The sequence below is a fragment of the Zootoca vivipara genome, chromosome 3, assembly GCF_963506605.1.
Source record: "Zootoca vivipara chromosome 3, rZooViv1.1, whole genome shotgun sequence".
Lineage (NCBI taxonomy): Eukaryota > Metazoa > Chordata > Lepidosauria > Squamata > Lacertidae > Zootoca > Zootoca vivipara.
The window spans coordinates 109,205,692-109,231,535 of record NC_083278.1 but is presented as its reverse complement, the minus strand read 5'-3'; the positions used below and the strand labels follow the sequence as shown (position 1 = coordinate 109,231,535).

At 45.4% G+C, this 25,844-nt stretch overlaps 1 protein-coding gene across 3 annotated transcripts in view; it reads left to right on the top strand.

Annotated features, from left to right (window-relative positions):
* Nucleotides 1-3,653: 3,653 nt before the first annotated feature.
* RTN4 (reticulon 4) overlaps nucleotides 3,654-25,844 on the top strand; it is a 58,142-nt gene continuing 35,951 nt past the window's right edge. Inside the window, exons 1-3 of one of the 3 annotated variants that reach the window (XM_035110956.2) lie at nucleotides 3,654-4,443; nucleotides 17,822-17,878; nucleotides 19,099-21,453. In XM_035110956.2, coding sequence (XP_034966847.2) covers nucleotides 3,897-4,443; nucleotides 17,822-17,878; nucleotides 19,099-21,453 — 2,959 coding nt within the window. In that variant the 5' untranslated portion in view covers nucleotides 3,654-3,896. The remainder of the gene's footprint in view (nucleotides 4,444-17,821; nucleotides 17,879-19,098; nucleotides 21,454-25,844) is intronic. The other 2 variants (XM_035110957.2, XM_035110958.2) reach the window with 2 other exon arrangements.

Genomic DNA, 25,844 nt, shown 5'->3' with positions numbered 1-25,844 from the left:
GGACACTGTTCTCGAAGCCACCAACATGAGTCTGACCAAACTGCGGGAGGCAGTGGAAGACAGGAGTGCCTGGCGTGCTCTGGTCCATGGGGGTCACGAAGAGTCAGACACGACTAAACGACTCAACAACAACAACAACAAAGATGTCTAATACCTTTGTGGGGGGGGGTAGAAATTTAGCACTGGCACTTTGTACCAAGGCTACATTCACAATATATATTTAAAGCACATGACTTCCCCCAAAGGATTCTGGGAATGGTCATTTCCCTATCACAGGGTTACCAGTCCCCTGATCAGACTACAGTTCCCAGGATTCTTTGGAGGGAAGTCATGTGCTTTACATGGATGCGCACACAGCCTGAGCAGCATAATCTGGTTCTCCACATCGCTACCACCATTTCTTCCTTGCTTGATGGGCCACCGGAAGTGAGTGTCCAGTTAGGAAATATTAGACTATGGATTGTTAAGTGGGCAATGTGTATGATGTCACTAAATCTAAATGCGGTAAGACAGCCTTGGTTGTGCTTGTGCGTTCTGCTAAGTGGCACCATTGATGTATGAGCCATAGCCAGGCATCCCCAAACTTCGGCCCTCCAAATGTTTTGGACTACAATTCCCATCTTCCTCAACCACTGGTCCTGTTAGCTAGGGATCATGGGAATTGTAGGCCAAAACATCTGGAAGGCCGCAGATTGGGGGTGCCTGGCCATAGCCCTGGTGACACCACTGGCTATGAGCACATACAGACAGCCATGCACATTGCCAGACAGGCCCTTTCTGTCCCATTAACCTGTCACCTAAAATAAAGTCACAATGTGGAGAGCACCAGCATTCTGCTCCCCGCCCCCCGTGTTCTTCAAAGCAGGGAACCGAGCTATTGCTTCTCAGTTATGGGGAAGAGGCATCAAGTAGCATGGAAAAGTTAAGTCCTCCCACAAGATGTATAATAAAGTTACAGGATGGGGTGTGGGTGTTAGTCTGGACGTCCTATCCGAGTCCCCTCCGGGCTTGTAGTTCTATCATCTGTAAAACAGAATTATGGAGAAGGAACTGCAGAAGCGGTCAAACCAGTCTCCATGCAGCCATAGCCAAGTCTGACTCAAGAGTTGCTTGACTCAAGAGTTAGCCAAGCATAGGAATGTTGCCAGAGAAACTACTACCGTAGCTACTGATGCTTCCAGTAGGGGGCAGACCTTCACCCGTCACCTGAGCTGAGGCAATGTCATCTTGGATGAAGGAGAATACCGGTAGGTCAGTGGCCAATCTTAACACTGGCTGTAGCTGAGAAGACTCGGATGCTTGGCTTGCTCTATGCGCTGAAACGGAAGCGGTCACTTTGGGAATTCCCCATGAGACCTAATGGGAGGGAGTAGGATCAGTTGGGAAGTTAAAGCTGTGAGCTCTCCCATCTGATGCTGAGCTTGTACCATATTACCACAAAAGTATCATCATCGCCAGTGACCTTCTTCCCAAATATATAAGCTGGCACCCTTGAAATCTCTCCCCACTTGGGAGATTAGGGTGCGTGTAATTATCATCAAGAAGCTGTAACATTAGTCATGTCTGTTTGGACAGTGCTGGAGATAAAGAAACAAGGTTTTGTTCTGCCATTTGACGCACAGCAGCAGGGAGACCTCTTTCTCTGCCCTGGCACAGAAAAAGGGCCTCTAGTCTAGGTAGAGAAGGAAAACACCCCTTTTTAATAATAGGAAATGGTGTTTTTTGAGGAAGTGGTTGTCCCATAGCACACTAACTGTGTCAGTGGGAATGAGGCCGCTACTATCCTCTAGGGCAGGAAACCAGTGGCCCTCCAGATGTTGATGGACTACATAGGAGTATTATGTAAATGAAGACTATATTTTTAATTGAAGGGTTTCAATTGTTTAAGCAATTTTGTTGTACATATTTTACTAATTTCCACCCTGCCTGTCAATCCTCAAGGAATCCCTAAGGCCAGCTTTCATCAAAGGCAGGGTGGAAATAAACCCAAACACAAGAAATGCTTTTCGTCAATTATAATAATGTCCTCTTAAACGTTAGTTATTACCCCTTTGTAATTACCAGCTACGTCATCTTATAATCGTTTACCCACCTCTGTTTATGAAAGCCTTCGTTGCAAAGGCATGTGGTAACCCAAATTCTGAAGCAATGGGAATTGCCACCACAGATAATAGCAAAGGGCTCAGCATACAGAGCAGGCCAGGCCTGCACAGAAACACTCACATGATAACAGAACTACTTCTGTTCTATAATTTTCTTGACTTAGAGCAATGCACTCCTTAAAATATTTAATTACTCCAGGCAACAGGCGATGTGGAACTGGTGGACCAACACACGTTGCTGGACTACAGTACCCACCATCCCTGACCACTGGGCATGTTGGTTGGGGCTGATGGGATATGGCATCCCCCAAACCACAGGTTTCTCACCACTAGTGCAGACATTCAGGAAGTTAGGCTTCTCCTGGTCTAAAGAGATCTTTAGGCCTACCTGAAGAATTTAGAATAATAGAGTTGGAAGGGATCCTGAAAGTCATCGAGTCCAACCCCCTGTAGCACACTTGGTCTCCCATCCAAGTTGAAACCATACCAGACGCTGCTTAGCTTTGCAACTGTGCTAGCAGTTTTAATTCTGCACCACTTCTGGCCTTAATCATAGGAAGAGCCTGCTGGATTAAGCCCAAGCCCCATGCAGTCCAGCATTCTTTTCTTATAGTGACCAGCCTTATTATGCCCAGCAGGGGAATGTCAAAGGGATGCTCAGCCAGCAATTTAATTTAAAATCGCCAAGGCATGCCTGAATGTTTTTCCATGGCATCTCTTTTGGGCAGGTACAAATTAAAGGGTTGCGTTCAATGATGTCCTACCTAGACAAGGCCTATTAAAACCAAGTCAATATTAACATCAGTGGGTCTACTCTGAGCAGCGCTAGCCACTGAACGGCTGTCAAAGTTTTCCATATCCAAAGTTTTTAAAAAACGAGTCATGCAAAAAACAAAAACAAAAAAACCCAGCCAATAACTCAAAACAGGCTTGGTGAAAGAAGCACCTCCTTTAAGCGACGACGTTAGCAGCTTGGATCTTTAAACATGCTAATTTACGTACAGTAGGAGAAAAATCGCCAGCCAACATTCCCCTCCCCAAAAGGCACGAGGTCTTCCCCGGCTCCTCCTCTGAAAGATGCTCGAAAGGGGAGGGCGAAGCGTGGCTGGAGTCCATTCCGGTCCGGACCCCGCCCTCGCGCGCCAAAGACCGAACTCCCCCCCCACTTCAGGACCTCCACCTCCCACTACCAGGATCAGCCTCTCCGCAAAACCAACCACTTTCTTTGCTGCATACCGGTAATAAAGAGGAGCCATAGTAGCGTAGGGTGCGCGCCTGGCGCTTCTTCCTCCTCCTCCTCCTGTAATTGGTAGCGCCCTCCCTTGCCCCCCTTCCTCACTGGTCTGTTGGGTTGTCCCTTTCATTCCAAAGCGCGCCCGGGGGGTGGGAGTAGAACCGGGGCGGGGGGGGGTTACTGAGACTCGGTTCAAGTTCTGCCTGCTCATTGCGCGGAGGCTGCGAGTTGTGCGCACTTGTCGCGGCTGCTGCCGCCTTCTGTGACTCAACAGGGCGTGGAGACACTGGTGGCGGCGGCTCCCCTTTTTTCCTCCCGAGGCATCGCGCCGGCTCCTCCGGAGGCATTTGCGCAGCCGCCCTCCCTCCCTTTTTTTTTGGCCCTCCTCCTTTCACTTTCTCCCTCCCTCTTTCTCTCCCCCCTCCCTCTCCGACGGTGCGCGAGGCGAGCTCCAACCTCCCATCTCTCTCTCTCTCTCGCCTCCTTTGCGCCCAAGCAGCAGCAGCGAGTGAGTTGCTCTTGTTCCTCATTGTTCTCGCCCAGAAGCAGAAGCAGGAGCCATGGACGACCCCGACCAGTCCCCCTTGGTCTCTTCCACCGCCACCTCGGGGGGAGCCGGAGGGCAGGACCAGTGGAAACCTCAGCAGCCCCTTTTCCAGTACCAGTTCGTGGCGGAGAACGACGGCGAGCCCGAGGAAGAGGACGAGGACGAGGACGACGACGAAGTGGACGACGAGCAGCTGGAAGTGAGGGAGAGGAAGCCCGCCGCACCCGCCCCGGCGCCGTTCCCAGTGGCGGCCTCTGCCCCGCCTCTGCGGGACCTGGGCGAGAAGCCCCCAGGGCCCCCGCCTGCCCCCCAGCCGATCTGGACCAGCCACCCCGAGGCGCCCTCTTCCACCACATCCCCTTTCTCTCCATCCGCCTCCGACTTCTCCCCGCCTGAGGGCAAGGGCAAGGACCCCCCGCGCAGCGCCCCGCCGCCTCCGCCGCACCGAGAGGAGCCCCGCGCCCCCGCCGTCCCTCCGCGCAGCGCCCCGCTGCCGCCTAAGAGAGAGGAGCCCCCCGCCGCCACAGCTGCCAAGAAGGGCGCCGCCTCAGGCTCGCCTGGTGAGTTCGCGCGCGAGGCAGGGGGAAAGCTGAGGAGGACTTGAAGTGGGGAGGGGGAGCTCCGAGGGGATCCCCCGAGGGGAGATCAGGGGTGTGGCCGATTGGCTTTGTGGCGATCGGGGGCCTCGGGAGGAGTTTCCGCGTGGGGGTTGGGCTCAGACTTATTGGTGGTGGTGGTGGGGGTTTGAAACTGGCAGGAGTGGCCTTACAAGGCTGTGGGGAGAGAGTTTCCTGGTGGGGGGAGGAGGGAAGGGGCAGGCCGGGGAGCCCTGAGGAAAATGGCGGGGAGGTGGGGTGTGGGGCATGTTTCCTTTGGGGTGGAGTTGGGGGGAGGGAGGTGTCTGTGGCGGCGATGGCAGCCGTGTCGAGGAGCCAGGAGAGATCGGGGTTTTCTTTGGGGTGGGGAGCTGGAGGACTTGTTGAAACGGAAGGCTTGAGGCACGAACTCGGGGGTGCGGGTGGGGGCGGGCATTGCAGGTAAGGGTAGAGAAAGGCGGCGGGAGCTCCTCGAGGGGAAAAGTAGGGAAGGGGCTGAGGAGGCAGGTATGCGGAGGAATAGTGGCCGTGGGGAGTTTGGGGGTTCAGGGGGGGTGATCGAGGCGCAGCTGGTGGGCCAGGGAAGGAGTGAGTGGATGTATTGGGGAGCCGTGTGTGTGTGATAGTGGGGCACAATGAGAAGAGAAGAGGGGGCGGGGAGGCAGTGGTCAGGAACAGTGACTGGTTTTTCTGAAGGGAGTGGCTGGTGTGTGTGCATTTGTGCGCGGGCCCGCGCTACGGAGACTGCTCCGTTGGAAAAGGTGAACTGTCCTAGCTAAAGTGGCAAAAAGGCGGGGTTCTTTTTCTCGGGTTGTAAGGTGATCTGCTGGAAATGTAATGAGGTGGATTGGGCTGGCGAGGGGGTGGGGGGTGGGCTCTGCAATGGAGCAGATGGGAGTGGCAGGCGCTTTGTGGGGTACACGTGCGCGTGGACGTAGCAGGTCCGGGAAAGGCTTTGCTGCTAAGTGAGCGCGTTACGTAGGCTCTCTTGCCACTTTCCCCTAAAGAATACTCAGGGGCCGTAAGTAGCGCTTTGCCATCTGTCATGGGAAGAGCTGAGATCTTCCTTTGTGTCTGGAACCTGTTGTTGCCCATCCTTTTCCAAAGGCATTTTATTTGACGGGCTCCGAATGCCAACACTGCCGGGGACAGGGAGAGAAGAAAAAAAAAATATCTAGGGTGTTACAGGAATAGTTCCAGAGCAGGAAGAATTCTTGTGTGCTGAGAAGGTGGGTAGGGTAACTGCCATTCCGCCCCGCCCCCCGACTTTTGGAGACTTTACAATTTCAGTAACTATTAATGCAAGAAGCTGGTTCAACCCCCCCCCCCGGTCATTCATGCTCCTCCTCTTTGCTTACTTCCCATTCCTGGTGCTTTTGCATCTTGTTCTTTTCTTGATCTAGAAAAGCCCCCCCCCCCGTTTTCATTCAGGATTAAGAAGAGGGTTAAGGGGGGAGCCCACCCCCAGTTCTCCCCACTGTCTAGCATAGGCGCGTATCTTTTTGTCTGCAGGCTAACTGAAGCCTCTACATCCAGCCCGTCTATTGTCACAGAGAGCCCGCCTTTTCTTTGCACACACTGGATCTAGAATAGATGAGTGATGTCTCTGGTCCTCCTTACAGCAGGCAGGATTCAGAATGAGCACCTCCCTTCCTGTATATGGAACCAGCAAACTTGACTCAGCCTCCTGCCACCGCCCAGCATCCGCGCCAGACAGAAGCATTATGCAGACTTCTCTCTCTGTCTGCCTCTCTTTCTCTCTCTTGCTTCTTTCAAATATTTCTTTGCCTTCAGTCTGGAAATTCAAGGCGCTTAACAAAGCCCAGGTACATTGAAATGCAGATATCTGCCCCTTAGAAACATGAAAAAGCATAGCTGTAATGATTCAGAAAGCATTTGTTCATAAGTAGAAACAGAGAATAGAAGAATGATAGGAAATGATTTGGGCAGGAGAATGTCAGCACCAGATTCACACAATACTTTATGGAGAGACTTACCGGGAGGATAAATATTCAAAAATAATATTACGATTCTTAACAAAAAAGAGTGAGGATCATGTGCTAATTTCATTCATTGTGCATTTCACGCTTACATACTACACTCCTTTTGATGTCATTGTTTGTTGTTAATAGTACAGAATCAAAATAAAAGGTTAAAGAAAAGAGAAGCAGCAGCAGCAGCAGCATAATAAATACAGCACTAAATTCCCTCCAAGTTTCATGCTGTTTTAAGGATTAGCAATAAGTATGAATCAGCTGGAAATCCTAAGTAGTATTTTCCAGTCCCCTTTGTCATTCTTTGTAGTGCCTTTAATAATGCAGAGGCAAAAACGGATGCTGCAGAAATAGTACAGTATTAGTTTTTAAAGGCATGTCTGTAGATGTTCACTTTCTGTGTATGAGATGGGCATGCTATTAAAGCCTCTGGATATTCTCTGACAGTGCTGCATTCAGAATGAACTCTAAAGTAGTTCTTGATAGAAGTATATGACAGGAATATGGGGTTGAGCAAACATGTAAATAGATGCTCTTTGCCCTTTAGCCATCCTAGGGGATAAGTGTAGTGAAAGTAGTTTCTCTGCACTTGTGCACAATGTATCAAAACATGTTTAGTGTATTTGTACCTCGCCTTTCTCCCAAGTTGAGAATCAAGGTGGCGTACAACATTTAAAAACATTATAAAATACAAAGCAATAAAAACGAACCAGTTAAAATGATAATTAAAATATTAATGATAATTAAAATGATAATTAAAATATTAATGATAATTAAAATGATAATTAAAATATTAATGATAATTAAAATGATAATTAAAATAAAATCAGAACATATTTAGCACCAGCAGCGAAAATATAGTTGCCCTAACAAGTAGGCCATTGATCAGCATGTCAATACAGTACAGTACCTTAGTTTTCAAAGTCCTGTCTGAGCAGGAAGGTCTTAGCTTGCTAGCAGAAGGATGATAAAGTTGGAGCCAGTCTAACCTCTCTTGGGAGGGAATTCCACAATATGGGAGCCACCACAGAAAAGGCTCTCTCTTGTGTCACAACCAACTGTGCTTCTGAAGTTGATTGGGTTGAGAGAAGGTGCTCACCTGAGGATCACATTGGGAGGTTAATATAGGAAGATGCAATTGTTCAGGTAGCCTAGGCCAGGCATCCCCAAACTTCGGCCCTCCAGATGTTACAATTCCCATCTTCCCTGACCACTGGTCCTGTTAGCTAGGGATCATGGGAGTTGTAGGCCAAAACATCTGGAGGGCCGAGGTTTGGGGGTGCCTGGCCTAGGCTGTGCCCAAGATTCTTGAAATTGCAAGAAAGAGAATGATGTATCAAAACACCCTGAAGCTTAATAAGGTACAGTCTCAAAGTAGGACAAAGAGGAGTGAAAGGAAAGACCTCAGTAGAAAGCACATTGTATAAGCATCAGATCAATTACAAACGGACTTGATGTGTTTTAACTACAAACTTGATGCCCACAAATGAGATGCAAATAAAAGTGGATTAATAGTTAAGATAGTTAAAAATGACAGCAAGAAATCCTTGTCTTGTGTCGCAAACGTTTATATAGTGGAAAGGGGTGTGTGTGTGTGTGGACTTTATAATCTGGTCAGGGTGGGAATTGTCACAAAAATTCTGTGACTGCTTGGGAGAGTGGCTGGTGGTTTTATTATTCCTAAATGAAAATCGACATCTGAAGAATAGAATGGTTAGAATTAAATGGAACCAGAAACTTGCCAAAGTCCTGAAGGGAGAAAACATTTGTGGAGCTGCTATCTGATCTCCAGAGAATCTATGGTATTCATCCAAGTATTAACTAGGTGTATTCTCCTTGTTTATGCAATATACAGTTAACCTCACTTTGCTACTCTATCAACCACATATTTGCTACTCTGCTGTCAATCTCTGGTTGCGCATTCCCCCCACTTTTTCCCCATCAATAACTGGTGTTTTTCCTCCTAGTATTTCCGTCTTACACTTCCCCTTCATTGTGGAAAATGCTACTATTTCCCCTTCTCCCCAGATTCAAAACAAGGGGTGTTCTGCTTCCTGCAGTTTCATCATTTCTAGAACCCAGTGATTCTTTCATTTGATCCCACTAAAATGTTGGTCTTTTCATGTGCTGATTAGGTAGCTCTCCCCATTTCTGCAGGTGCTCCCTCCCCCACTTGACAACAGGTGGGTGTGTCCCATTTGTGTTTTGCCATATTGAAAGCTGTCTCTCCCTGATATTCTGGTTTACTACATACAGAGAGGTTTTTGCATATGGGAAATTAACAACATATATGTCCCCTCACCAACCACAGCTTGCATTCTGAAGTAACACAGGTCCATATTCTGTCAGCTCCTTCTGCAAAATGCTTAATTACACAGTAATTCTCCAGTAGCACAGGTATATAGGGGCAGGTCGATTGCATCATGGCCCTTAAATAATAGGGTCGATACATTTTGGCATATTTCTGCGGCTACTTTGTAGCTTTGCTTCCTGTTTGAGACGAGCAAATAATTTTGAAGGGTTGTTCTCTTTCAGTGGAATGTTGTTTCATACTACAGAAAGGTAAGAGTGCTCTGTGTGTGAACAGTCGTGCTCACTAGAAAAGTATTTGGCTGTGTTGGCCATCCACATGTCGAGAGCAATTTTTGAACTTCTCTGAATGCTGATTCATTCAAATGGAGTGTTTGTGTGGGTAGCCAAGGCTTGCCTGTTAATGCAGCACATGGTTGGATTGTCTTGTGGAGAGGGAGTCTAACGAAGTGGCTTAGTCATCCTGACCACATGACCCGGAAGCTGTCTGCAGACAAACGCCGGCTCCCTCGGCCTATAGAGCAAGATGAGCGTGCAACCCCAGAATCGTCCGCGACTGGACCTAATGGTCAGGGGTACATTTACCTTTATAGCCTTTGAATTGTTTCTTTGGCTGGAGTTGCTCCACTAAAAGCTGGTGCTGGAATGCTTATAACCCAATGAACAATCACTAAGAACTGATAAGGTTCCATCTCTGAGGATTCTCTATAGTTAGCAGCTAACTCTGACTCGCTTCTAATAGTTTGTCCTCCTGCAGCGGGTTTTTAATTGTGTTATTAGTAAAAGAGTAAATATGAACTTTTAGCACAGGAATTGCATTCTGTGTTCAGTGTGCATATTATTTAAATTCAGGAGCTCAGTTCTAGAGTATAGATTGTGAAGAGCTTGGCAAAAACTGGCTTGCAGTGGATATAAATGGAAGTATGCATTTTCTAATTGAGTGCTTGAAACTCTGCTCAGTCTTTTGACCTTGGCATATGACTTCCTAGTGTGTAACCAGATTCTTGTTTATGAAGATGCTGCATCTAGCCATGACCTTAACTCGTCAAAAACAAGCTCATATCCTGCTGTTTGCAAAAATTATGCAGCTTAAGCAAATTTGCATTATTATTACTATTTGCCTAATTTTGCAGTTAGTCTTTTGAACAACCTGGGATAGGGTAACGAGTAGTGGAAATAATCGGAAGGGAAGAAGTAGGTAGGTGCTAGGACAGGTTGAGGTGAGTTAATGGCACAGAAAAAGTGGACAGAGAGAAGTTTTTCTTCCTTTTTCATAAATATAGAGCTTGTGGAAATCTAGTTGGAAGATTCAGGACAGATAATAGAAAATACTTCATTGTAGTGCATAGTTAACTAAGGCTGTCAATGGCCACTAGCCAGGATGGCTATGCTTTTCCTCTATGGTTGAAGGAGCAATGCTTCTAGTTGCTGGAAGCCACAGGAGGGGAGAATGCTCTTGTGTTTAGGTTCTGCTTGCCAGTTTCCTGCAGGCATCCGGTTGACCACAGTGAAAACTCTTGAATCCAGGAGTTCTATCTTCCCCAGCCACTTTGAGTCCTCATCAGATGCTGACTGCTTACATGTTCTCAAGCTTGCTTCTGCCGCCATAAGGACTAGAAACTCATTATTTCAACATGAAAGCTGGGATTCCCAAGATGCAGTCCTCTGCCACATAACCAGATCTTCTAACAGCACAGTACAGTGTTAGAAACTCAGCTATATAAGCTAGGTGCCAAATGGCACCTTACATGTAGGTTACAGTCTCCACAACAGAATGTCTGTTCGCCAGGGGGTTGGACTAGATGACCCCCAGGATACCTTCCAATGCAACAATTCTACAATTTCTATGATTTCTACATTGCTTGATGGTAGCTTGCTCTAACAACAGATCACTTGCCCCAGTATGCAAGAAGGAGAAACACACACAGTGGAAATGGTGTTTTCAACTCTGGTCGTCAACTTGGTGCCCTGTCATGTGATGCCCAAAAATCTTTCTGATACAGTGCATATGGAAGGCTCTAAGTTGCCTATGACTCACTTGCACAAAGCAGTGTGCTCAACACGCAAGCAGGTAGACCTTCATCGTGGTATTGGTCGTTAGCATCACATTCTCCCATACCCTTTTGGGAGAGGCAAGCCATTGCCATAGCTGCCTTGCCAATACGCTTGTCCAGCTCAGAGTCAATTGAGAGGTTGCTGGTTATGGTGGAGCCCAGGTAGACGGGATTGTCTACTACCTCTAGTGTGTGGTCCCCAGTTCTGATGTGTGGAGAGCTGGTGACATCATGACTCAGGATGCTGGTCTTCATCAGGCTGATGGCGAGGCCAAACTCCCTGAGGGCTTGGGCAAAATGGTTGAGAGGAGTCTTTGTAGAGCTTCCTCGGAGTGCGTTGTCAAAGCTGTGTCATCTGCAAACAACATCTCTTGGATAAGAACCTGCCACATTTTAGTACTGGCATGTGCCAGGTTGAGCAGGCACTTTTGGTCCTTGAATGGAGATACACACCATCTCTGGTCAAGCTGAAGGCATAGCAGAGCAACAGGGAGAAGAATATGCCAAAGTCATCAAGCTAAACTATGGTTTAGTGTGAAAATGTGTGCTCCCCCCAAAGGAGATTGTGGCTACTTTGCTTCTCTGGTCCTGCTATGTGATGCTATGTGATACCCTCCGGATGTTGTACTACAGCTTACATCATCCAGCATGGCTGATTACCATATCTGGGATGATGGGAGCTGTAGTCTACCACCAACATCTGGAGAGCATCATTTTGGCTTCCCTACCTCTGGTGGATACATAGAGAATGCACAACTTTAGTTAAGGCTTGGTACGCTTTGTACGTAAATGCCTTCTTGAATTGTATCACATTTTTCCTTCTGAAAACAAGGACTGCAGTTCCGGTAGGGTTTCACCATAAATCCTATTTCTATTTTGTTGTTGTTGTTTAGTCGTTTAGTCGTGTCCGACTCTTCGTGACCCCATGGACCATAGCACGCCAGGCACTCCTGTCTTCCACTGCCTCCCGCAGTTCGGTCAAACTCATGTCCGTAGCCTCGAGAACACTGTCCAACCATCTCGTCCTCTGTCGTCCCCTTCTCCTAGTGCCCTCAATCTTTCCCAACATCAGGGTCTTTTCCAAGGATTCTTCTCTTCTCATGAGGTGGCCAAAGTATTGGAGCCTCAGCTTCACGATCTGTCCTTCCAGGGAGCACTCAGGGCTGATTTCCTTAAGAATGGATAGGTTTGATCTTCTAGCAGTCCATGGGACTCTCAAGAGTCTCCTCCAGCACCATAATTCAAAAGCATCAATTCTTCGGCGATCAGCCTTCTTTATGGTCCAGCTCTCACTTCCATAAGTATCCACCAGAGGTAGGGAAGCCAAATATTTCTATTTACAATAATATTAAAGGATAACAACTTTAAAGTTTTGGCAGCAGCTCACAAGAATGTCACTGGGTATTTGCATGGTTCACAAATGTTTACCTGAGAAGGTGTGGTGTTGGAAACTTGCCTTGAATACCTGTCATCATCTCCACATACTTTTAGCTCTTCTCAGCTTTCATATGCTGTTGGGATGAACTCCCTTTTCTCATTGAAACAAATCCCTGTTAAATCCTCCCTTGTTTTCCCTTTCTGTACTCCAAGACTCTCTCTGCACCACTACAACACACAATTATCCTGCTGGTTCTCCCCCCCCCCCATTCTCACAGCTTATACTGCCTTCTCCCTCTACCTGTAGTCAACTTATCTTTGAATCTGTTCTTCTCCCCCTTTATCTAAGGCATCTATCCCATTATTTCACATCAAAGACTTTCCAGAGTTGCTTAAAAAGATCAGAAGTAAGGTAGTCCCTGACTTCAGGATTATAATGTGCTTCTTCCCAGGAGTTGCAGTTGGATCTCTCCCAGTCAGGAAGTTTGTGCTTCTAAAACACATCCTTCTCTTTACACTACTACACATCTCTCCACGTGTAAATCTTTCAATTTCTAAATTTTATTCTTTTTATCCGCACTTGCGTGTCTCTCTGTGTTCGCTCTTTCTCAGGGATTCAGCCTCCTCCACTGGTTCGCTTTTCTCTCTCCTTTTCCCTTCCTTCAGTATATACTTTGCATTCCTCTACAATGCCTTGCTGAGATAATCAGCAAGAACACATGGGGCTCCCCCCTTTCTTCACACAGGGGTTTTGTTCCCCAGCCAGTTCACACAGGCCGAGAGCCTCAAACAGGTGGGCTAGCCACACTGGCTGCCTGCCTGCAGCAGCTTAGCAAAAACTGGCACAGACTTCCAACATGGGCCTCTGAACCCAAGGCGTTGCCCCATCCCTGCCCATACTTTTGATGAGCTTGGGAGAGCCTTACATTTTCCCAGGCATAAGTGGGAAACAGTTGCAAACAGTGGGGTCCTGGGAATTCTTCCAGAGTACAGCAAATAAGACAGGGATTGGGCTGTGACTTCTCTTCTGCAGGTCTGGTTGTATGGAGACCTCATGATTGTCAGAGCTTATGTGTTTTCAGCTTGATAGCTTTGGCAGAGTGTAACTGTTCTGATAACATTGTTTCGGAAGACTTCTGCAAAATGGCTTTTGCCCTTCTCTGTTATTGCACTGGGCGTATTTTCTTGTTTAGAAATGTATGCAGATTCATTGAAGCAATTAAATATTTTTGAAGGTTATGATTTGAGTTCAAAAGGTTCAAACGCCAGTATGTAGGGAACAGATATTAAATCATTACCTTCTGTTCTCAGACAAAATGAGCTTGATTTTATGAAAGTCTAGTCATTACTGAGAGGGAAAGCCAGTTGTAGCTGTACATACTAATTGTGCACAGCAGCAGTGATTGGAAGCATCTGGGAAGTCAGCGGATACAACTGTTGTACAAATGTGTGTTGTTTATTTCACTGTTGAATTTGCATAACAGTTGTAAGTTTGCAATGGCTTTGTAATAATGCCAGAATGGCTGCAAGTGAGTAAGTAAGCAAGTAAGTGGCCTTGTTTTGATCTGTTTTCTCATTGTTTTTCATTCCATTGCTTGTACTAATGTATTTGTAGTCAAAGCTGGACTAATATTTAAGCCGCTCTGTGGCCAGAGTATGAGGGCTCCTACTTGCCATGTTTTGGTACAGTCCTGTGCACCTGGCAAGCAGAAGCCTCACATCTCCTGTTATAGTGTTCCAGGAAGCCTCACTTCTCCTGTTAGTGCTTCAGGAAGAGGAGGAGTCAATCCCAAGAAGCTGAGAAGGGTGGCTGTGGTGTGTGTGTGTGAGGTTGTGTGTGTGTACTTGAGTGCCACTGTTATTGCTTGATGATCCGTCCTAAGTGGCAATCAACTCAAATTCTAGTTCTTATCTTTCTAGAATGGATGATTTCTCTTGGCAAATCATTTAAGATGGTATTTATACTCTTCTTTTTGTGTAAGCATTTGAAAGCAACTAAATGATAAATGTGAATCTAAAACGTATCCTTAAAGAAATTAGTACTTGCATTCCATTTTTTAAAAAGCCTTTGACAATAACTAAATTACATTGATCAATAAATTGGAGCTTAGGGGGCAAAAAGGGCCCCTTCCCATTAATCCTATCTTCTGGGATACTCCCTTCTCTCTCATGTATCAACTTCTTGTGAGTGTATGTGGTTTCAGTCTTTCAGTCTTGGAGAACCACTGCCAATAGGAGTTAATATACCAGTGTGAGATACTTATGTTCGTATGAGACCAGGAGTTAAGATACTTTGAGCAGGATTGTGGAATCAAAGGTTCTGAGGTGTGTTCCTGTGCAGCAGAACAAATAATTCCTGTTTTGCCGCCTCATTGATGTTCGTGCTCCCTCTCCTTAGAGGGGGTGTGTCTTCTCTGAAATAGTAAATGGATGCATAACCTCAGTATTAGAGTCTGCATGCCCACATTTCATATTTGTATGCCATTAAGGGACAATTCTTAAGATAGTTTTGCATTTGCAGCTTTAAATTAGCAAGAAGAATAGATATTAACAGTAGTCTTGTCTTCTGATGATAAGTAGTAGTTGCTGCTTTGCAGTTTAATAACTTGGAAAGGTTTTGATAATATGCACATTTAGAAACGATCCATTACAAAGGCATTGCAGGGGGTGATACTATGATTCTATGTTTAAATAAATTAACATTTCAAATGTCTGACAGTCCTCATCAATGCCATTTAATTGTTCTCATTTCAGATAGCAGATTTTCACGAAGGTCAATTTTTAATGTGGAAATCCATCTCATATCTCATTGTCCAAAGTGATGCTTGTCTAGCTATGCATAAATAATTAAAATGTTCCAAACGGACATTATGGTACACCCTTTCTCATGCCCTTTTAACAGATAATAGGGTAGCAACATGAACTGAGAGCAAAATATGTTGTATCAATCTGCTCCACTCTCTGCCTGCATGAGCAGCACTTAGTCTGCAGCATTAATTTTGTATTAGTAACCTACAATATGGAGAAAGCTGTTTTTTCAGATGTCATGTAGCAATAAACATTGCACGCTTCAGCTTCCCATGAAGTTCTTCAGCCATCCTCTTAATAATTCCCTTTTTAAAAAAAAGATAACCCAGGGCTTCTTCTGGAGGGAGGCCAGTGTATAAATTCAATAAATGATAATACTCTCTCTATCCCTTAAAATTTACTTGGTGTGGGAAACCAGGCAATGTAAAAAATTAAGATGAGATAATCACCCACCCACACCATTTTCTGCATCTTGTGCAAATAAATGCATGCATTAATAGTGTCTTGGTTTTGCAATGTACATCTTTGTTCTCCTCCACCGGATCTCTTGCTTTGTTGAGTAAGCATACAGAGGCAAACTAGCATTCCTTAATTCTCGGATGCTTTACTTGGCAACCTGAGCAGTGCAGTAATCTGATCTCTTTGTGCGGCTTAATACTTTCAAGAAATCAAAGACCAAATAAAAGATTGGCTCCATTTTATGCTGGATGCTTTGGAAATAGAATGTGTACAAATCAGCAGGACACCATTTAAGTGTATGTTGCAAAGCATCTCTCCTGTTTTGTGTTCTTCAGAAGTTTCAGGGCCGTGTGTGTGTGTGTGTGTGATGTAACTCCACACAATAAGAACGCTGGGAAATGTTAATCATAGTGTATGTTTGATGTCTTTAGGCCACTGTCCTGGTAAAAAAAAAAACCAGGTTCGCTAACAAGGACAAAGCAATAACAGAATAAAAAAGTGGACTAATAGTAAAACTAAATAGAAATATAATTATTTTATTTGGAAACACAAGAGAGAGAGAGAGAAAGCAACTGCAGGAAGCAGAGAAAGACCCACTAAATGCAGTGGATAATAATAATAATAATAATAATAATAATAATAATAATAATAATAATATTGTCGCCAGAATAGTGACATTTGGATGGCGTTCTAGAGGAAGGAATTCACCACTGAAAAGTCTTTCTTCCTGCTTGGAATTTTGGTACTTATTCACCAGTAGAGATTGTCTGTATGGCAGCCGACTCTTCGTGACCCCATGGAGTCTTTGTCCATGGAGTTTTCTTGGCAGGGATACTGGAGTGGCTTGCCGGTTCCTTCTCCAGGTGGATCACGTTTGGTCAAAACATAACTTCTCTAAGTTATTTAAGCCCCTTCGCAACGACAAGGCAGTGCTCCATGAAGGGGATCTTTTACTAAAAATCTCAAAGCGGTTTACAGCATATTAAATCAATCAATCAATCAATCAATCAATAAAACAATAGCTGGGCAATGTTCTTCCAGCCTCATAAGGACCCTCTTTAGTAGGGGTGGTGCGTCTGGGCCTCGCCCCCTAGACCAGGTGAAAAGGGCCTTGCAAGGAGCGGCCTTCACGCCTCACAGCCGGGCGATGTTCCTCCGGCCTCATGAAAAACACAACACCGTATAGTGCAGGCATCCCCAAACTGCGGCCCTCCAGATGTTTTGGCCTACAACTCCCATGATCCCTAGCTAACAGGACCAGTGGTTGGGGAAGCTGGGAATTGTAGTCCAAAACATCTGGAGGGCCAAAGTTTGGGGATGCCTGGTATAGTGCATAATTCAAGCCAGCCATTCCCTATTGTTGATGGTCAGCTATGGTGTGCATTGCTCAGCTTTTGCATCATCTTAGATGTGCACTGGCTTGCTCATAGTCCTTTAATCATTAAGTGAGGCTCTGGCAGAGCTCTCCTGCAGGGCACAGGTGGCGCCCTTTGCATAACACTTTTTCTGTTGCTTCTTGGATCAGTCAGGAAGGATAGCTAGTAATCATCCTGCTACTACTATGCTCTTTAAATAGTTGATCGCAAGATGTGAACTGGAGGATGTATAAGACTTGGGCGAGGGCTAATGGTTAAATCAAAGCTCTTTTGATGTTTGCTTCAGCGTAAATATGTTAGTTCAACCTTGACATGGGAGTAAGTGGACATACATGCACTCTTGAGCACTGATTCTCCCTATGCTATTTCATGATTTTATACAACCTGATTTGTTTTTACGTAGCATTTAAAACAGTCCCAAATATAATATTAAAACATCTTTTCCTTATTTCTGCACTGCAGTCAATTAGCAATAGCTGCCCCCCCCCCCCCGATGCAGTTGATGCAATTGCTTAATGTACATGTTCATATGTTTAGGGGGATGAAGGAGAGTAACCGTGTGAATCACATCTGCTTGTGTGGAATTCTGGGTGGAGTTTTAAGTGACCTGTTAATGACCTACATTAGCAAAGAAGTGTAGTAGATGAAACACCCTGGAATTTCTTGGCTGGTGGATCCTGAGTCAATATTCCTGGGCGTTCCTATTTAGGCCTGCATCTAAGATTGGGGCAAGTGGCTGGAGGGGCGGGGAGGGGAGGAGTGTTTCTTAGCAGAAGCTTCTCCACTTTGTGACAAACAGAGTAATCCTGCATGCGAATTCTCTCTCGTTTCGTTCTTTTTAAATATGGGTGTAAAATATCTGCTAGAAATATGAATGCTGAATACTCTCTTCTCCCTCTTTCCCTTCTTTAAACTCATTTTCCACATTTATTTCTGCTGAGGTCATACTGTATTTGTTTTTCAGATGAGACCCCTTTTGCTCTTCCTGTTGCATCTGACCCTCTGATGCACTCTTCTGCAGGCAAGTTATTTCAGCTAGCCTTTTGCATTAGAGTATGTCCCTCCCCCCCCCGTGTCCTTTGCGTTTTCCTTCCCCACTAATAGTTTCTAGATGTATTTACTAAAAAAAAAAAAGTTGTCGCAGATCCAAGAATACTAAAGTCTTCTAAATTTGTAAAACATGTTTTGTTTGTTTCAAAGTGGCTCGAAATTCAAGCTTGGACAGTTTCTGTTTTACAGTTAAACTGCAGCTGTCCATCAATTCTTGGAACTTTTCCCTAGGAACAGCTTGTAGCTACTATTAACAGAATAACTATTAAAGGTGTAGTTGCTTTTGCTGATATAGAGTTGGCTCTAATTTGTTACAATTAATGAACTGTTAGCATTAATGCAGTTTACCATAATTGAAATTGATTTGCCTTTTCACCTGTTGGGTGTATGATGAAGGTGATCCTGCCAATCTCTTAATTGCATAATTAAGAGACTGGGCTTCAGATTCTTTGAGTTTTCCTCTTCCTCCTTGTATTTCTTTCCCAGTTTACTGTTAACATTCACATTGGCTCTTAACCATGGTTAATGCTGAGCAGGATTCCCATTGTTACCCGGGCTTGAAGTTGGCTTGCAAATGCTAGTTCGGAGGGAACCTGCTCGGTCTTAAGCACAGTTAGTGTTAAGTAGGGTTGCCATGAGTAGTCTCTTCCCAGGACACACCCTCTTTTTCAGGGGTAAGATTTGAGACAAATTGCATTTATTTGCTTTTAACGGCAGTCATAGCGTCCTCTTTTTTGGCTCTTCAAAATATGGAAACCCTAGTTGAAGACTTGGGAGGGAGAGGAAATGCATTATTTATCGCCTTCTCCTACTCTCTTGGCTATGGTTAAGAGAACATCAATATTATTTCTTCACAGGGTTGTTATTATTCACTTGCTTTTTTCCAAAAGAGAGAGAGAGGGGGTAGGAGAATGAGACCTATTTCCCAGGCCTGTTGCGTAAAACTTGTGTACTGTACTTTGCATAAGCTCTTCCCTAACCGTATTGGATTGCACAATACTTGCTGCTTCATTTACATTTACCCTCTCTTAGCTTTAATATTGCATGCTTTCCCTACTAACCTTTCTAGGTGTAAGTGTTAAGAGCTAGCTACTGTGTTTTTTTGGGGAGGGGATCTTGTCATTAAAACTTGCCTTAACTTTCAGACCACTTGCACTCTTCGCTAACTTTCCTTTCTGTCCACGGCCACAGACAAAGGTATGGACTTGCAGGAGCAGCTGGGTCGTGCATGGCGAGAAGATTTCGCTGCAGCCCCGCTTGACGCTACCGCTTCTCTTCCCTCTCTCTCTCCTCTCTCAGCCAATCCTTTTAAAGACTACACAGCCCCCGACACAGTAACAGGCGGGCTATCTACAAAGGGCAGTTACGGTCAGGTTGAAAGCCAGGCATTTACCGCTGCTACCCAAAATGCACGAAACCCATTCCTTGCAGATGTTGGTGGCGATGCTGGTGGTTCAGAAGGGAAACCTTCAGAAGCAGTGCCCTCTGACACGGGGACAGGGCTATTCTTTTCATCTCAGACGAAGGAACCAGTAGGCACCAATGAAGTGTTTAATATAGAAAAACTATCTGCACACCAGCAGGACTCCTCTCCAGAATCTCCTGTTGAGCTGTTTGTGAAGCACGATAACGATGCATTTCTTGAAGACCGAAAGCATGATCCTGACGAAAATATGGCTTTCGTAGACCTTTCTGTAAGGGACGACTATGTGGATTTCAAGCCTTTTGAACCATCATGGGCTAGCAATGAAAGCAGCAGTTTAAAAGAAATGGCTAGGAGTCAGATGGATGGTATAGGTAAATATGACATGGAGGAGGCTCAGACTCTGCCGGTAGAAAAAGACTTTGAAAAAGAGAGCGAGAAGAAGCATGAAAGCAGCAATGAAGATATTTCTTTCCCCAGCACTCCAGAAGCCTCAACAGAATTTTCAGAAGATTACATTACTTGTGCCAAGTTTGAATCAGCTGTGACAGTTGAGGGCAGCACAGCCAAGTCTCTGGTGGAGGAGCAGGCTTCTGAAAATAAAACAGATGAGAAAAAGATAGCAGAGATGAAGGCCCATTTTGGCACGGAACCAAGTGTTGCCCACATTGAGTTGGCAAGTGGCCAGGGCAAGAATGCTGAATCTGATAAAGCCGAGAATCTGCTGGCGTCTACTGATGCTCTGGCCAATATGCCCGAAGGTCTTACTCCTGATTTAGTGCAAGAAGCATATGAGAATGAACTTCATGATGCAATTAGCCCCAAACTTGCTTACGAAACAAAGATCGATTTGGTTCAGGTGTCCGAGTCATCGCAAGAGCCCTTGAATGTGGCCGTGCAGCTCTGCCCCTCCTTCGAAGGAGGGTCTGAAACAGCTCCTTCCCCTGTCTTGCCAGATATTGTCATGGAAGCACCATTGAATGCAAGCGCTGTTGGGGTAGTTGCTCCTGCCGTGCAAACTGAAACCTCCTCTTCAGAAGCTTTTTCTGGTGATTACGAGAACGACTATGATAATGTAATGCAGAAGTCTGAGGAGCCTCCCTCGTATCAGGAGGCAATGAATGTACCCGCAAGTCAAGCACAAGAAACCAAGGTTGATGTTGCCGATAAGGAACCCGACCATAAGAATGGTACAACTGCGGAAGACTTGGAGAATTCTTATATATCCATTGCATGTGACTTAGTTAAAGAAACTAAGGTTTCCAATGAATCCGCTTTACCGGCCGTTGCAGAGAAATCCAAGGAGATGATTTCAGAATGTGTTTCCCAACCTGTACCTGAATATGCCAAGCTTCACGAGAAAGCACCTGGGAAAAGTGACTTATTTGGTAGTTGTCAAGAACCCGTTCTTGCTCAGAAAGAGAAAACCACCGCATCTGCTGCTCAGATTGTATCCAAGGAAGGTTGGGAGGAGAAGCAGAAGGAGTTGCCACCTTCCTTTAGCAAGCCTTACTTAGAATCCTTCCAGCCTCAGACTGAACCCTCCCAAAATGCACCCACTGTCTGGGCTCCAGAAGTAGCGGCTGCAGATCTGGCAAAGGAGGAGAAGACATGGAAGGAACTAGACATGGAAGACCTACGTTCTGGCGCAGGTTATTTTCCTGTTCCCAAGGAGCTCAAAGTGGGAGGCAAAATTGTGTTGTCCGCAGAATCCTCTCCAGAGACGGATGATTTCCCCACAGCTCCTTATCAAGCTGCTAAGTCGGTGGTGGGAGCTACGGAAAAAGATGTGTCGAAGGAGACTGAACGCAGAGAGCCTCGTGATGCATTTGAATCGGAGGCAAGGCAGTCTCCTTGCCAAGAGGTGGCCCACGACCTTTCTTTAAAGAATGTGCAAGTCAAAAATGAAGAGAGAGGTCGTGCCTTGGGAAAACCCTCCGTGAAACTGGACAGAGAAGTGCATGAAACAACTAAAGAGATCTTGGCCCCAGCTGATATTACTTCTTCGCCGGCAGAGAAAAAGTTAGACAGTGTAGGAAAGGGAGCTGAGAGTGGAGTTGCTTCTGTCAAGGAAAAGGAGAAATCCGCCCCTATGTTTTCATCAAAGCTGAGTAAGCCTACAGGTAACCTGCTTTCACTTCCTTTGCATTTCACTAATCAATGTGTTTCTTCAGCATGCCATGGCTTGTGTCCCTCTTGAAAATGTGTGTCTCACGATCTGGCTGTACATCTTTGTGGTGGCGTCGGCTCAGAAAGCGGCCGTCTAAATTTCCTTCCTCTCTGCCTGCTGCCCAGCCCTTCTTCCCAACATAACTGCTTGAGGTTGAAATTTTATGCTGCACATAGAAGGAGGTGTTGCTGCTTGCTTCAGAACTGTTGCCTCTGTTGGGTCTTCTGTGTAGAATTTGTTTAAGCCAGAAGATGCCTTTGGGTGATGCTTGCTGATGGCACTTCTAATCTGGATACTCTAGACCAGGGATTCCCAAACTTGGGTCTCTAACTTGTCCTGCTAGCTAGGGATGATAGGAATTGTAGTCCCAAAACAGCTGAAGACCCAAGTTTGGGCAACTCTAGACACAGTCTAGAGAGTTGAGCCTCTTTAGCCAATTCACTTCCTGGGATTATTGGTGTGCAATGATGACAAAAAGGTAGGAATTTTTAGGGGAAAGTTTTATATAAAGTTTTTAGGAGAAGATTCAGGTAGGTAGCTGTGTTGGTCTGACGCAGTCGAAATAATTTTTTTAAAAAATGGAAAAATTGTGCAGTGGCTATTTTTGGTCACCTGCATACTATCCCTTGCTTTTTCCTGTTTGACTAATTGCAGTCGTTAACAGTCACAGCTTTACCATACCCATTGAGTCAATCATCCATCTCCTACTACCTTTCTGAGAAAAAGCCCACGCCACCCTCCCACTATATATAAGGGTCTGGTGTATCAGTGTATCTGAAGAAGTGTGTATGCACACAAAAGCTTATACCCAGAACAAACTTTGTTGGTCTCTAAGGTGCTACAGGACAATTTTGTAATTTATTTTTTGGGAGAAGTGGAGGTTTATATTATAAACCTATGTTGTGGCTGTATTTGAAATACTCTGCACAGTTACCCTGTTTCGAAACGGGTATCTCAGAACTGGAAAAGAAGAAAAAGGCAACCTAAACGATCAAAACTGGAGCACTGTATGAAGAATTTCCTTTTAAGCTTAGAGAAAAGATGACTGAAAAAGTATGATGGAGGTGTGCTGAGGGTGAACAGAGATTTTTCTTCTTCTCCCTGTCTATTAGAATGCAGATAATTAGCTTAAAGAATTTGCTTCCATAAGGTGTGGTGATTGATGGCTTTCAAAGTGGGGTTGACAAATTCTTGGAGGATAAGTCTTCATTTGCCAGTTAGCTACACTTCTCCAATGAATTCTACTTATTGGATGCAACAGCTAGACATAGAGACCATCTGAATCCAGAAGTGGTTCCTGGTCTACCTTCTCTATAAAAGTTGCTGAGTGGGAAACAATGAGAAAGGACTGTTGGCTTCAATGCTGCTTGAGCTCTTTGCCCAAGTGTTTGGACACTTGCACACTGAAGGGTTGATGGATCATGGCGGTGCGTCTGAGGTTGGGCTAGTCAGCACAACCTACTTGGTACCATGGGGAAAAGTCACCTGTATAGAATTATCATAGTTTACCCAGGGTTCGGATAAACATGCAGACTTTTTTTTAAAAAAATAAAAAATTGTGTTTTATTGATTTCCAATTACAAATGAACTAATTCGAAGAAATAATAGTATCAACAATACCAACAACAGGTTTGAGTACAGAGCCATCACAAAAAGGGGGAAATAGAAGCAATCCCAATTGGGGTTCCTTGGATGTACAGTAGTCAGATGAAAGTGTGTGGAACTTTGATCTGACTATTGTCTGCACCTCATCCAGAACGCTGCCACCAGAATCATTCACCTCTCTTGTTGCCCACACCGTATGAAGCGCCCTTCCTCAGTTGCTTCTCCTGCTTCGGCAACAGCACACACCCTCCTTCAATTTTACCCCTTGGAACAGCCTGAAGATCTCCTGCTCTCTAAAAACACCCTTCTTATTGCTACCTATTAGGCCCAGAGCTCCCTCGTCTATCCTCTGTATGGCTCTCTCCCTTCCTTCAAACCCAGGGGGTGGAGAATCTCTTTCACATAGAGGGAGCTCAATCTCTTCTCTGGGGGAAACTTTTGAGGGACATGGGCCACTGGTGGGCAGCACCAGAGGCAAAAGCGGGGAAGGGGGTGGGTGGAGAGAAGCAAATTCAAATGCCATCTTTGTACAGGATAATGGTTTCTACACTCCCCTTTCCTCTGGTCTCCATCCAGACAAGCAAGAAGTATTGTTAGAGTTCAAGGGCATATTCCAGCCAGGCAGAAACACTTGGGGTAGGACTTAGGGCCAGGGCCCGAATATAGAAGTTTGGAGGTTTCTGAGGGCCACGTAGAGAGGCCTGGAGGGCTGCATTTGACCCCCAGGCCTGAGGTTTTCCACCCCTGCTTTAAACCAGGGATAGAGAGCATGTGGCCTTCCAGGTGTTGCACTCCAAGTCCCATAGTCTCAGGCCATTGTTGGCTGGGGTTAATGGGCACTGGAGCCCAATTGCGTAGTGAAGGCCACAGGTTCCAACATCTGGATGGCTTTAAACCTTTCCTTAAACCACCTTTTCTATGATGCCTTTTCCTGGGTCATTACCCAACTGAAACAGCTTTTGCACAAAGCACTAGACTTCCCTGTTACTCTTGCTCATCCATCCCTCCTTTTTAGAATCTTGCTGCCTTCGACGCAGCTTTCGCAGGCCCTTTGGAGAAGAAATCTGCCTTCTGTTTTTAGCTTTGTAAGTACCAAATAAATTGACGGTACCATGTAAGTTAGTAACAATCTTTCCTGCCACGGTCAGAGTGAAACAGGTATGGCTGAGTCTTAGGGAAGGAAGTTCACAGTCCACCCAGAACATCTCTTGATGAAGCTCTGCTGAACTAAGAGGAAGAGGGGGGAGAGCTTATTCTTGGTGCTTCTCATACTCCAGTGTCCACTTATTCTACAGCATACCCGTATCCCCCTTTTTGATTCTGAGTTCAGGAAGCATCAGGAGTTATGCTAAGGAAACTTGGGGACAAAAAGAACAGCCACCAGAAAATCTCAAGAATCTGTGTTGAGGTGATAAGGAAACTTTCAGGTGTTGTTGTTCAGCAGGACCTGCTTAACAACAGAAATTGTTGCTTTGCGGGGGCAGTCATGGAACCGTGTCTGGGCAGAATCTTTCCCCCTGCCAGTCCTGTTGGGTCTCCTACCTCTTATTGTTGTTGCACAGAATTGTTTGCCACATTCCAGTTGTGTGTGACTTTCCACTTCAGGACACTGTGCCCCTTGTTGAAAGATTCCTGTGAATTATGCATAAGCCTCTGACTCAGCAGAAAAACTGCTTCTGGCACAGAACAGAGCCATTCTTTCGCCTTGATGTGGGATACCTCTGAGTCGCCTATTGTGATGTCCCTTCAATGTTTCATTTCTGTGCTTATGGTTTAAAAGCAAAGGCTTAATTCTGTGCAAAGGTGTCTGCCTCATACCACTGTTTTATGCCTTTCTTGTGCTACACTTGAAGAGCTGGGTCCTGAATTAGACATACCTTTTCAGAATTTCCTTTCTGAAGGTTTTTGCATCGCTTAGGAAACACCTGCTGTGTTAGAAATCTGAAATTTGCAGCAGTCCTTCCCAGTACAGCAGTTCTGATTTTATAGATATTGGTTGATATAAAATGTTAATAATGCCTTAAGTAGAGCTATTGAAAGCAATAAACCTACTTCAAGTAAGTGTAACATTTGACATAGGGTTGCGAGTGGCGCTGTGGTCTAAACCACTGAGCCTCTTGGTTGGTGGTTCGAATCCCTGCTACGGAGTGAGCTCCCGTTGCTCTGTCCCAGCTTCTGCCAACCTAGCAGTTCGAAAGCACACCAGTGCAAGTAGATAAATAGGTACCGCTCCGGCGGGAAGGTAAATGGCGTTTCCGTGTGCTCTGGCTTCTGTCACGGTGTCCTGTTGCGCCAGAAGCTGTTTAGTCATGCTGGCCACATGACCCGGAAAGCTGTCTGTGGACAAACACTGGCTCCCTCAGCCTGAAGCGAGATGAGCACTGCATCCCACAGTCACCTTTGACTAGACTTAACCGTCCAGAGGAACTTTACCTTTACCTAACATTCGATATCCCATAAATATTTTAACTAGGGCACAATTTTTGTATTTAATAGCATCAGCCAAAGGCAAGCATAGAATAATATGAATGTGTTATGCATAGTAAATGAATTGAATGATACCTTAAAATTAACTAATCCGATCAGTCAGACTGCAGTAAGTTACAGAAATTATAAACAGTTGTATTTGGAAGGCGATAACTCTCCATTTTGCTGATGCTGATGGAGAAGTGAATCATCAAAAAGCTTGAAATATTAATAATACAAAGAGACCCCACTGCTCTGACATTTTTAGTTTTA